The 12,606-nt window shown below is 50.4% G+C and overlaps 1 protein-coding gene across 1 annotated transcript in view; it reads left to right on the top strand.

The window, feature by feature from the left end:
• PDE4B (phosphodiesterase 4B) overlaps window positions 1–12,606 on the top strand; it is a 180,761-nt gene that overhangs the window by 120,425 nt on the left and 47,730 nt on the right. The window contains exons 5-7 of the mRNA XM_053985728.1: window positions 1,690–1,726; window positions 1,814–1,884; window positions 6,153–6,202. Of these exons, the coding sequence (XP_053841703.1) occupies window positions 1,690–1,726; window positions 1,814–1,884; window positions 6,153–6,202 (158 nt within the window). The remainder of the gene's footprint in view (window positions 1–1,689; window positions 1,727–1,813; window positions 1,885–6,152; window positions 6,203–12,606) is intronic.

Consider the following 12,606-nt stretch of genomic DNA (forward strand, 5'->3'; position numbering starts at 1 on the left):
AGCCGTATCCCGGGATAACAGAGAAGTTGTGCTGCACTTTTATTTACAGGATTGCTGTTCCCCATCCTGTTTTGGGGGCTGTTCCCTAGAACCGAGTGGAAAATGAGCCGAGACAGATGGCTGAGCTCGAGAGGATCGATACCCACAGAGTGTCCTGGATTCCCAGCCCCTTATTTTGAAAGGCACATTTTAAAGTTTTCAAGTTTAAGTGGCCATTAAGCTATAAAAAAAGTGCTCGTTAAACAAAGTTGAGTTGTTGCGAAAGTTTAGTCACGGAATGGAAATCTGAGTATTAGCCAGATCCACGAGAATTCTGCGAAAAAATATCCCTGCTGTGAATTAAAACGGAGTAAATATTTATTGAAGGAATCACTCCAAATTATGCAAATAGTGTTTCGTGTAAACGGTGGGTTGTAACAATTCCCAGCAGTGTGCTGGGGTGGGGGAATCCCATCATTTTCCCCGAGTTCACGGCTGTCTGTAGCTGAAGTGTCCATCCACCATGGCCATCGAGGCTCTGTTAGCACTTGGGACAGAGTCTCCATCAGGGTGGAGACAATTTTAATTAATTTAGACTTTTACACTAAATAAATTTTATTAATTTATTTAATTAATTTAGACTTAGTAGCACTGACACCCGAGTGAGGATGAGGGGATGACCTCTGGCAGCACGGCAGGGCGAATTCCTCTTTGGAGGGGTCCAGCACTGATGGAGAACTCTCCAGAGGGTCCTGTGGCAGCCTGGAGCTGACTCTGCTGCCCTTGCTTAGTACATCCTGTTGTTAATTATGGGATTCAGAATAGAATTGACCAAACGTTGCTTCTAAGAATGCCTAAAGGGGCTCCAAGAGAGCTGGAGAGGTACTTGGGACAAGGGATGGAGGGACAGGACAAGAGGGAATGGATTTAAGCTGGAAGTGGGGAGATTTAGATGGATATTGGGAAGGAATTCCTGGCTGGGAGGGTGGAGGGGCCCTGGAACAGGATGCACTGAGCAGCTGTGGCTGCCCCTGGATTCCTGGAAATGTCCAAGGCCAGGCTGGATGGGGTTTGGATCCACCTGGGGTGCTGGAAGGTGTCCCTGCCCATGGCAGGGGTGAGATTGGATGGGCTTTAAGCCAAACCCAAACTTTTAAATGATCCTATACCCTGCCATGTCTCAGTTAGGTAAATCATACAGAATGTTCCATACACGCACAAGTACCATAACTAATACAAAAAAAAAAGGAAAAAATATCCCTCTTATTGCTGGCAGTGGTGTATTTTGCTCACAACTTCTGCTCAAATCTTCCATGATGAAAACAGCCGAACAAAACCCGGCGTCTGAACAAGGTTCGAGACTGCGACAGAGATCAACAAAAGCCAGGAAATTCAAAGGTGACCTTTCCCTGCACCACTACGGTTGGTTTTTTTCCACCGTGGTGCAAGCATGAGCCTTAACTTTTGAATTTCCTGGCTTTTATTGCCTGGCGTTCCCAGTCCGAATGCTCACTCCAGCCAGTTGTTTTGGATATACACGGTGACCTTTCCATTAGGAACAAGCTTTTATGTGGTGTTAACTAAATGCTGCATGGGTACGTCCATGGGGAAATCCCCCTCAGGAAAACGCTCATTCCCTGAGGTGAATTTCACTCTGTTTGAAGGTAAATTTGTACAGAAATTTGTACATTTTTCTCCGTTTTTCCTTAGGCATGGCGATGACCTGATTGTCACACCTTTCGCCCAGGTGAGTTGGTGGCATATTGGCCTCTAAAATAGCTTTTCTAAAGCATTAAAGCAGAGAAGGTGACAGCTGCGGTTTTGTCTCCCTCAGGTGCTGGCCAGCCTAAGAAGCGTGAGGAACAACTTCACGCTTCTCACCAATTTACACGGCACCTCCAACAAGTAAGCCTGGCTTTTTAAGCTCCTTTCGTACACGAGAGGAGCCGGCGGGGCCCGGGCAGGGGCGGCGGGGCCCGGGGAGCGGCGGCCGCGGTGCCTCAGGCCCCGCCATGGCCTCACGGCTCGGCCGCGGTTTGCGCGGGACGCCAGGGGGCGCCGTGTGCCCTCCCCTCATGGCGTCCGGCCCTCATGCCCTCATGGTCTCACCCCGTCATTCCCTCGCCGCCTCGTCCTCTCGTCCCCTCATCCCCTCATGCTCTCTCATCCTGTCATTCCCTCACCGCCTCGTCCTCTCGTCCCCTCGTCCATTCATCCTCTCGTCTCTTCCTCTCCTCATGCTCTTATCCTTTCATCCCTTCATTCCCTCACCCCTCATTCCCTCACTGCCTCGTCCTCTTGTCCCCTCATCTGTTCATCCCCTCATCCCCTCACCCTCTCATCCCCTCATCCTCTCATCTCTTCATCCCCTCGTTCCCTCATCCCCTTATCCTTTCATCCTCTCATCACCTCATCCCCTCGTCCCTTTGTCCCCTCATCCCCTCACCTCTTCATCTCCTCATCCCTTCATCCTCTCATCCCTCAGGTCCTCCCTGAGGAGCAAGCATTGTGTTTCATCTTGTGCGATGTCCACTATGAATCATGGGGGCAGTTTGGGGCCCCACACCGCCAAAAATACTATTGAGGGGTTGGAGAGTGAGAAAGAAATGGATCTGGGGCAGGGTCTGGAGCCCCAGGAGGGGCTGAGGGAGCTGTGAAGGGGCTCAGCCTGGAGAAAAGGAGGCTCAGGGGGGACCTTGTGGCTCTGCACAGCTCCTGACAGGAGGGGACAGCCGGGGGGGTCGGGCTCTGCTCCAGGGAACAGGGACAGGAGGAGAGGGAACGGCCCCAGGCTGGGCCAGAGGTGGTTTATTTGAATATCAGGAAGAATTTCTTTGCAGAAAGGGTTCTCCAGCCCTGGCACAGCTGCCCAGGGCAGGGGTGGAGTCCCCATCCCTGGAGGGATTTAAAATCCCTGTGGATGTGACACAGGGCAGTGGTGGCCTTGGCAGTGCTGGGTTGGACTTGGCGATCTCGGAGGTCTCTGTCAACCTAAACAATTCCATGATCTTCATCATGTGGCCACCTTGGTTATCCCAGGCATTCTCTAATGGTCCTGCCCTGCATTTCCACCACTGCTTCACAGAGCAATAACAATCCCAGAATTGTGCGAGTTGGAAGCGATCCAGCAGAATCAAGTCCAACTCTTGATTAGCCCACAGAGGATCAAACCCCCAAATTTGGCGTTATCGAGGCTCTACCCAACGGAGCCAACCTCACGTGAGTTGTTCGTGGCCAAAGGGCAGATGTCAAGGGGGGCACCCCAAACCTGGGGCTCTGGGGACAGCAAGGATTTCCCAGCAGCAGCATCCTGGAGCTCAGCTGCGAGAGGGCTGCCCAGAGAGCTGAATCCCACATCACTTCCTTTGACACTGATTGCTCTGAAGGAGGAAGGTGATGCACTCAGGAGGAGGATGTTGTTTTTCCTACCTGCTGAACAGGAGAAACCAAACAAACTCCTTTTTACGCCTTTGCCCGGAACCACCGTTTCCCCTTGGCTATTTATACTGAGCCAGTCATCATCATCCTCTGGCCTGCTGGGCCCCAGGAGAGCTGTTCAGCCTCAAACCAACATCCCTCATTCCTGCCGAGCTCTGCTGTGCACCCACCCGTCCCACGGAACCCACCTGGGACTGGCAGGCTCCACTGGCTCCAGAAGGGAAGGATGAGGTGCAGGGATGTCCCCAGTGGGACACCGCGGGCTCGCTCCACTCCAGGTGTGAGTGGCATCACCTGGTGCCCACCACGAGCTCACAATATTTTACATAAAGCCCAGCATTTTATCCAGGCGTGAGGTTTTCCCCCCTGTTGATTCCTGTTGGCAAATTTTGATGGGAAGGAACCGCCGCGTTCCAAGGTGGAGGTTAATAAAAAAACAGATGGCTTAAATATTCCTTTTTTTTAAGCTTTGCTTTTTTGGAAAGCTCGGGCATTTTGGCAGCTCCTGATGAGGAATCTGAAATTGGACAGGGCCGGAAGGAAGTGAGGGTGTAACCTGTAGGACACACAGGCATCTTACAGTGTCCTTTGGAAAGCATTCCCAGATTTGATTGACCTATAAAGTGTTTGCCCGGCCAAAGTAAAAGTCATTAAATTTTTAAACCATCCCATGCCAAACATCCCAGGCCATGGCGGAATGTGCTTCCAGGTGCCGTGGAGCTTCCTGCACAGTTTCCAAAGAACTCTGCTGGGTTGCAGCCAAGCTGCCAGCTCATGATTTTATCATCTGTCTCATGATATGTGATATTTTACTTAAACTTCTGCTCTGGGGATCATGAGAATCTCAGCTTATCTTTACCCCCTCTTCTCCTCTCCTCTCTTTTTTTCCTCCTCCTCCACCACCCCTCCTGGCCCGAGCAAGGAAAAAGAGGATACTGTCCCACATATTTGCTGGAAAATATAAATGTTAAAAGTCCTGGAGGGGAAAAAAAAAAAAAAAAAAAAAACAACTGGCAGTCATATTTTTTGGACTTTAACGTCAGGGTTCTTGAGGCAGTTTCCTGATTGGAAAAGAGGAGGGGATGATTAATGGCTTTGGAGTGCCGGAGCTTGGCAGTTGCAGCCCAGGACGCGGTCGGGAAGCATCCGGAGCCTTGCTCCGTGCGATGCCCCGCGGCAGGAGGGAAGGAGCGGGCAGCGGGAGCCGCTGGAGCGCGGTGGTGGCTGAGGAAGGACCGTGCTGTCAAAGCTCACATCTCCCATCCCGCGCCCTGCCTGCCTGCCTGGAAAACAGGATGGGCACATGGATGTGAGGATGGCTCTGGAGCGGGGAATAGCGTACGGAAGAGCGGCTCACCCCTCCCCACCCCCCCAAAGGCATGTCTGTGCAGCTCCGGGCTTGGAGATCCCTGGAGCTCGGATCCCTCCGCTGCTCTGGGAGTGCTGCAGCCGCGGCGTGCTGTCCCTGTCGGGGAGTTTCTGTTTTTTAGAGATTTCGAGATTTGGCTTTTCAAAGGCTCAGCAGAGGCAGGTCGGGGCACATTTGCAGGGAATTGAGCGCCCAGCGTGTGTGCCCTGTGCTGAACCCTTCAGAGAGCCCGGGTCCTGCGCATCCTGCCAGAACAGCCTTTGCATGGCAGGGAGGCTCCTGCGGAGCCCGGCGGCTCGGAGGGCTGGAAGCGGGGCTGGAATCGCGCTCCAGACCTCACCTGGGCAGCGAGGCCTTCCCGGAGCACTTCTGAAGAACCCCCCGGAGCTACAATTGCAGCACAATTGAGCGGCTCTGCCTGCTTTGATTCGAGCTTCAAAGGAGAGCTGGCGAATAATGGATGTTGCAGTTCAGTGGCTGACTCCGAAATTTGGGGTTAGGAAGGAGGCTGGCGAAGGGAGAGTGTGGGGAAATCTGGCTTCAGTTAAAATGGATCTGAAACTTCTTTAGGGAAGCAGAAGCCCAAAGTTTCATTTTTGGTCAGCCTGAAGTACTGCAGTCAATCCAAACTGAAGTGTCTTGATTTTGGTGTCAACTCTTTTTAACTCCTTTTAAAAAAAAAGTCTCTGGTGATAGTTTCAGCTTGAAAAATCAGTTTTGTTTGGCAAGTCTCACAGGGAGCTGTGTTGACGTTTGGAGAGAATCTGCACCTTTTTCCAGTCAGACCCTGTTGGCTTGACTTGAACCAATTTTTTTTCAGATAGCTTTTGGCCCCTCCAAAATCCAGGAATTGCTGCTGAAATTGTTGCCCAGAGTCCTAGAAGTGTCCTTCAGTTGTTTCAGAGCTCAACAATAGTGACTGGAGCATCCTTTTCCTCGCTTCAGGGTCCCAAACTGGAGGGTTTAAAGGCACGTTTCTGACCTTACTGTGGCATTGCCTTGGAGCAGTTTGACATCACTTCAGGGTCCATTCCTGACTCTGTAGGGAAAAGTTTTATGGGAAAAGGCCTTGGCTGTGGGGGAGCCACCAGAGCCCGGGCCTTGCTGCTTTCAGGCATATTTTGAGTACGAATTTGCAAAGGCAGCATGGGATGGTTCCATTTCTCCTCATTTCCAGCCCATGGACCAGGCAGGGAGCAGCCATCTCTGGCTTTTCCTAACAGATCTGTCAAGGCTGCTCAACAAATCTTTGTGAAGTGTTTGGGGTTTTTTGGGAGAATGGAAAAGGATTTTTAACTGAGGGGGCCGGCAGGGTTTGGAAAGATAAAATCCCACCTCCTGACAGAGAATTTTTTTTCCCTCTTAGGAGATCTCCAGCCACGAGTCAGCCACCTGTCTCCAGAGTGAACCTGCAAGGTAGGTGTGGGATTTGGGGATGGGCTGCCAGGCCAAGTGCACACGACATTTATTGCCCAGTTCTGCTCACAGCTGCTTCCCTGCCCCCTCCCCGGTGCACTTCTGGGTTCCTGCTGCAAAACTCACAGGGGAGAACTATCAGGCTCCAAATATTGTTATTTTAATCGTTTGGTTTGGGGTTTCTGCTGGTGTATTAGCACAGGAGATGAACATGATTTTGGTTTGATAGTCATGGCCACAGTGGCTGCTGTTCTTGTGAGTCCCTGTGAGCACAGGCCTGGACAAGCCCCAGCCTACGAGCCTTGAACAGGCTCAGGCACAGCTGGCTCTTTTTTTATTCTGTTTATTTCAGTTTGTTTCCATGTGATCTGTGTACTCAAAACCTTTCCTGGGTGAGACCTCCTTGGCTTCCTGCTGGGAAGGGGGTGCCAGGGCAAGGTGGGGTGGGCAGCACCGCGAGGGCTGCTCAGGCAGGGGGAAGGACGAGGATGAGCAGCAGAAGCTGATGACTTAGGACAGGTTTATTTGCTTTGACACCTGGGTTTAGCCAGGCTGAGGGTCTGTAGAACCCTGCTCAGGATCAGAGCTGGCCCTGCTTGCACTAACTCAAACGTTGCTCCGGAGAGAAGGAGATAAGATTTGGATCAGTGCCCATTTGTAAGGTTTAATCTCAGCCTTTTCAATAATTACATGCTTGGAGGGACTAATAAAGCTTAATTTTCACAGCATGTGAAGCCTGGATAACTATCATTTCCTCTCCTGCTGTGTGTTATTTATTCTCAGGGGACACACAGAGTCCTGGACACTTCCAGGTTAGGTTCCTCCAAACTTGTTAATGGGGCATGGAAACCTCTGATACAAAACCAAAACTGGACAACACAATCTTAAACTCCTTCTCTTTCTGTCACAACCAGCAGGAATGCACCTCATCACCTGATTTAAAGCTGGGTCAAGCAAAGCTTTGAGTTTGTGCCTGCGTGGAAAAAAAAAAAAAAAAACATGGAAAATTTCCTAGGCTTTCAATGGATCTGTTTATATAAGTTAGACAATCTAATAATGAGGAGAGAGTGCCCTTCCAGGAATTTTTCGGTTCATTTTCTTAACACTTTCCATGGAAAAAGTTGCTCTCAACTTTTTAACACTTTGGGGATATTTTTCTACACTATTTCCAACGAGAGCTGTAGGACACTTGGTACTTTTTAGCTGATCCAAGCTTCTAGTGCTGGGAATATATGAAAATTCCTTTAGTAATGAAGTGTTTGGCACACAGAACTATAGAGCAAGTGTTGTGTTACCTTGTAAAGGTTGGATTTGTGGCCCCTCAAGTAAATAGGTTTTTAAGCACGAATCTTAACTGCTTTTAGGTGAAATCTTCAAATGAAAATTTTAAAAGGTAGTTGGATCATGACAGCTTTGGCAAATTGTGCCACTTTGTAGGTAAGAAGGAGATGCGTTTTTGAGATTAGCAGGAAATGGTGTGATTTCCTACATAAAGCCAGCCAATATTGGCATTATTGGTAGAAAATCCTGGAGTTCTTGGTTAAATTCAGGTCGTTGCCTTCCTCTGCCTCTTCACAGCCACTGCCACACTGAATTCCTTTCCAGGCAGCAGAAAACAATCACAACCCTTGACTTTCTAAGGAAGTTTCCATTTAATTCAGCAAGAACAGAGATTTTTAAGACTTTTTTTTTCAGTGTTTGCACCTTTTCCCCCCCCTTGGTGGCTTCTGCTTTGGAAATGATGAAGTGAAGGAGAGATTTTCCTATCAGAACCCTTCCCGTTCTGTGCCAGCAGCTGAGAGGATGCAGAGTGTTTTTCCTGAAGGTTTTGCAGAAGGAAGCAGTCGTGTTTTGATTGGGACCAGGCTGCTTCACATCTCTCTAGATAAAAGACTGTGTTTGGAATGGACTGGGTTTAGATTCACGAGATCTGTTGAGGTTTGGGATTTGATTTTAACCCTCCAATGTCGCCCGTTGATTCACGGCTTTACCACAACCCGCTGACATCACTGTGAGCATCTTGTGGATGTCTCCTTTGATTTGTCATTACTGGGGTGATTTATATCCTGTTCTGAGAAATACAGAACTCAGGGCTTAAAGCAAACGAGGCTGCATTAATAAAATTACCCTGGAGGGAGGCAAATTACATCCAGCATTTGTACTGCAAGGAATACACGCCAGCTATTTACTCCAGCTGGAATATTCCAGGATTTTCCAAGCAACAACAGCCAAATCTGTTGCTGGTGTTGCATCACTGAGGACCCAGGCCCATGGTGGAAAAAATGAGCTGTGGTAAAATGAGGAAATTCTTTTTTGCTTTCATTTTCTTTAAGCAGAAAAACTTTTGGCCAGGTTTTTCCTGGGACAAAGGGCTTTGAAAGGCACTGCTGGTGTCACTGTGTATTTCAGAGCTTTCTTAACCTTGCAAGCACAGCCAGAGAAGGAAGGGGAATATGGATTGAACATCCTGTGTTTTGTCCTTGGTATCAGCTGAAGTAAATCTGGCAGATTTTTCCTGTTATTTTGTTATAACTGCAGCTCACAGGAACGCACAAAATCACTTTTATGAATTAACCGAGAAACCATAACATGGAAATACAAAGCCATAGCAAAAGTGCATCAGTCCTTAATTAGCTGGGCAGGATGATGGGAGTGCCGTGGGGTTCCTGCGTGGTGTGTGGCTGCATCCCCAGCAGCTGTGCAGGGCCAGGGCTCAGCCACCTCTGGGTGACAGGAACAATGAGAGACACGCTGTCACACAGTGTCCCTGAGGGCTCTTTCTCCTGAGGTTTCTTTCTCCTGTCCCCCTTTGTTTCTGCTGAGTGTGGCCTCTGGCACAGTTACTCTCGGTGACCTTTGTGCCACCTTGGGCTCGGGGATCCATCAGCGCCTTCCCTTCTCCCTCCAGCTCTCCCCTCCCCTGGCCCCAGTGAAAGGTCTGCAGGTCCTACCCAATGATTCAACCAATAACACCTTTAACCAGCAGCAAGTCTGGCTTTTCCTGCTTGGTTTTGTTCCTTCTTCCATATTTATTCCCTTCAGTGACCCTTATTCCCTCTGAATTAAATCACCTTTCACTGGCTGCCACCGTCAGTCCAAGCCTCTCAATCTCCCACAAACTCGGTACAAACTTTTCCCAACCTGTTTTGTTCCCACACCATCAATCCTGGGATGGGCAGTGCTTTCCCATTCCTGTTTGATCCACTGCCACATTTAATGTCACCAGTGGTGACAGGAGCAAAGCACAGGGCTGTGGGTCAAACAGCACCGAGCTTTTCCCAGACTGTGGGGGGTTTGCAGAGACTTTTCCAGTTCCCCTTGGATACTCTCAGCACTCACTAATGACAGTTCTCCTCACAATTAGTGACAGTTCTCACAATTAATGGCACAATATTGCTGATCTGCCGCAGCCCCAGGCCTGGGGAGTGCTGCCCTTTGGGAAATGTCACCTGCAGCATTTCAGGGCTCAGGGGATTAAAGCTTTGTTCAAATTCCTCTCTGGGGATGGGAGGGAAGGGTCGGTGTTTTTCTTCCTTGTGCCTTAGCTCTGCTTTCCTGTACCTCGGCACGTTTGTCTGCACTTCTCACATGCCTTTACACGACCTCCAAACTCGTACTCTTTCATTTTTCCTGTGGGTGTAGGACGTACACAGACTCATGCACGAACCTTTGTGTAAAGCATAAACAAAGACTAGATAATGCTCGTGCTGCTGAGAGCCCCGAGTTTTTTGTAGGACCTAGGGAGCCTTGTGCATCCAAGTGAGCTCTGGGTTACAAATATCTCTGAATCCCGAGTAATTAGCACGGAGCTGCTGCTCTTGCACCATCCTCCTCTGCTTGGCACGTGCAGAATGGCTCTGGGCACACACGGAGCAGTGGATTCATTTTGAAATTCTGTTTCTTTGCTGCGACTTTGGCTGAAGATTTGACCTTTTGATTTGGAGAGCAGCTCTAAAAGTCAAATGGTTGTGGTGCTTTGGGCTTTTACAGGAGTGCAGAGGAACCACGGGTTCCTGAGCAGCTGAGCCACAGAGTCTCTGGCTGCGTGCACAAATGGAGGCTTGTGAGCACCTACAGATATTATTTTTAAAGGATGCGGCGCAGGCATGATGCAGATTTATTCAGAAACTAACCAAAACCGTGTAAGAAATCAGGTGGATAATGAGCTTAATGACGCGCCTAAACGAGGGCTGGTGAGCGCTGAAGCGATTCTTGCCGCTCGTCAGATTAAAAGAGCGTTTCAAGGCGAGTTTCCGAGCGGGGCTGAGGCAGCTCCGGCCAGCACGGGGCCATCCCGAGGCGCTTCCCGGCTCTCCGGGGGCAGTTCATTCCTGCCGGGAGTCCGTGCCGCGTGTTGCGCCCGCCTGCCTCGAACACACCCCCCGAAAGTTGGACTCATGCATCTTAGTAAGTATTTCAGTTATGCTATTGACGTCAATGCAGTCATTAAATAGATTGCCGGCCCTCCCAGCAGCAAACCTGTGCCAAAGAGCTAGAGGCAGACACATTTTAAAAGAGGAACATCGGGTTTGCTTTTAGCATTTGGAGAGAATAAGGGAAAAGTTTCTTCTGAAGTCACCCTTTGCAATAAGGGTGGTTTTTTTTGCTTCGTTTTCTAAGGCTCATTTTCGGTGAGGATAATTGCTGTGTTTTATTGAACGCACGTTTGTTGTGTTGCTGTGTGCATAAACAGCTCCAAACGAGACTAAAAAGTCATTTTTGTGCCCGGCTCTGGCTGACAAGTGACACTTGTTTCAGGTCCCATGGCTAGATGTATTTGTGTATCAAGTGACAGGAGGCATTCAGGCAAACCTGCTTAGCCTTTGACTCCCGAAATTCTGCCGGGATTGATTTCATGACATCTATATAAGAAAATAGCCTTCATTTCTCCTCGGCAGGCTCTGAAGACACACAAGCTAATCATGACTCCATAGCAACGGATAAAAACTGTTTTCCCCCCCGCCCCACCTGTGGATGTCACATGAAGATGCTCCACGTGCTGCTGCCATCAGGAGCCTGTCACTCCCCGGGGCCAGCTGCCTCCTGCAGCCCTGGCTGTGCGGGACTCCCTGAGCATTCCCGCTGGCCTGCTGCATTCCCGAGGCTGCCCGGGACAGCCGTTCACCCCCTGGGACATACCCGGGGCTGGAGGCACCTCTGGCCCCTTTTTCCTACTCAGGAGTGGCTCTGGGCAGGCTCCCGAGGGGCTGGTGATGCCTTGGAGTGGCTACCTGAAACAGAGGCTAGAGAAAATTAAGGGAATAAAGGCAGGTATTTATTGAAGGCCTTCAACAGGCACACCTTGGGCAGTCAGAAGCCTCTGAGGGCTACACCCAAGATGGGCGATGGTCACGAGTTTTTCACACTTTTATAAGTTTGGTCCGTTTACATATCAGGGGTTAATCCTCCAATTACACCTTCAGCTAATGGAGTAATTTACTCTCAGTTTGCCCCCTCCCCAGTTCACTGTTGTTTACATCTCTCAGGGCCTGAGACAGTGAGGTGTCCTCGAGTTTCAGGCCTAGAGAGAAATGGTGTGAATAAAATGGGAGAACAGTAGCTGACAGGCTATGGAGCTTTAGAGTGCCAAAGCAGCGCAGGATCTGAAAAATATTTAAAAAAAAAAGCTAAAAATATAAAAACCATAAAAGCTAAATCCCGAGGCATTAGTGGGAGCTGAGCCCTGAGGACACACGTAGCTGGCATCCTCAGGCAGCTGAGGGAGCAGCTTTGCCTCGCCGGGAGGAGCAGGGCTGCTCTAACAGCAGCAGCCGTGCCTTCTGGAGGGGTCACGGAGCCAGACCTCTGGGGTTTTGGTCAGGCTGGCATTTCACTGGTGATGCAGGATAAGCCATCGATCCAGCCGGGTTATCAAAGGGCTTTATCTGATGGGTGGCTTCCTTCGGAGTGACCCAGGCAGCCGCAGCCCCGCGGTGGCGGGGAGGGACCTCTGGGGTGGCACAGTGCCACTGTGTCCCTGGCTCTCTCTGCTCTTTAGGGCCAGGTCAGGTCCCGTTCCCATCCCACTGCACTGGGGAGGGGACCTTTGGGGTGGCACCGTACCCTTGTGTCCCTGGCTCGCTCTGCTCTGCTCTTTAGGGCCAGGTCAAGTCCCGTTCCCATCCCACTGCAATGGGGAGGGGACCTTTGGGGTGGCACGGTCCCGTTGTGTCCCTGGCTCGCTCTCTCTGCTGTTTAGGGCAAGATCAGGTCCCGTTCCCAGCTGCACTGGGGAAGGGACCTTTGGGGTGGCACGGTCCTGTTGTGTCCCTGTCTCTCTCTGCTCTTTAGGGCCGGGCCTGGTCCTATTTTCAGCTTCCGTCCCACTGCACTGGGGAAAGGACCTTTGGGGTGGCACGGTCCCGTTGTGTCCCTGGCTCTCTCTGCTCTTTAGGGCCGGATCA

This window comes from Vidua macroura, chromosome 9 (genome assembly GCF_024509145.1).
Source record: "Vidua macroura isolate BioBank_ID:100142 chromosome 9, ASM2450914v1, whole genome shotgun sequence".
Classification (NCBI taxonomy): domain Eukaryota; kingdom Metazoa; phylum Chordata; class Aves; order Passeriformes; family Viduidae; genus Vidua; species Vidua macroura.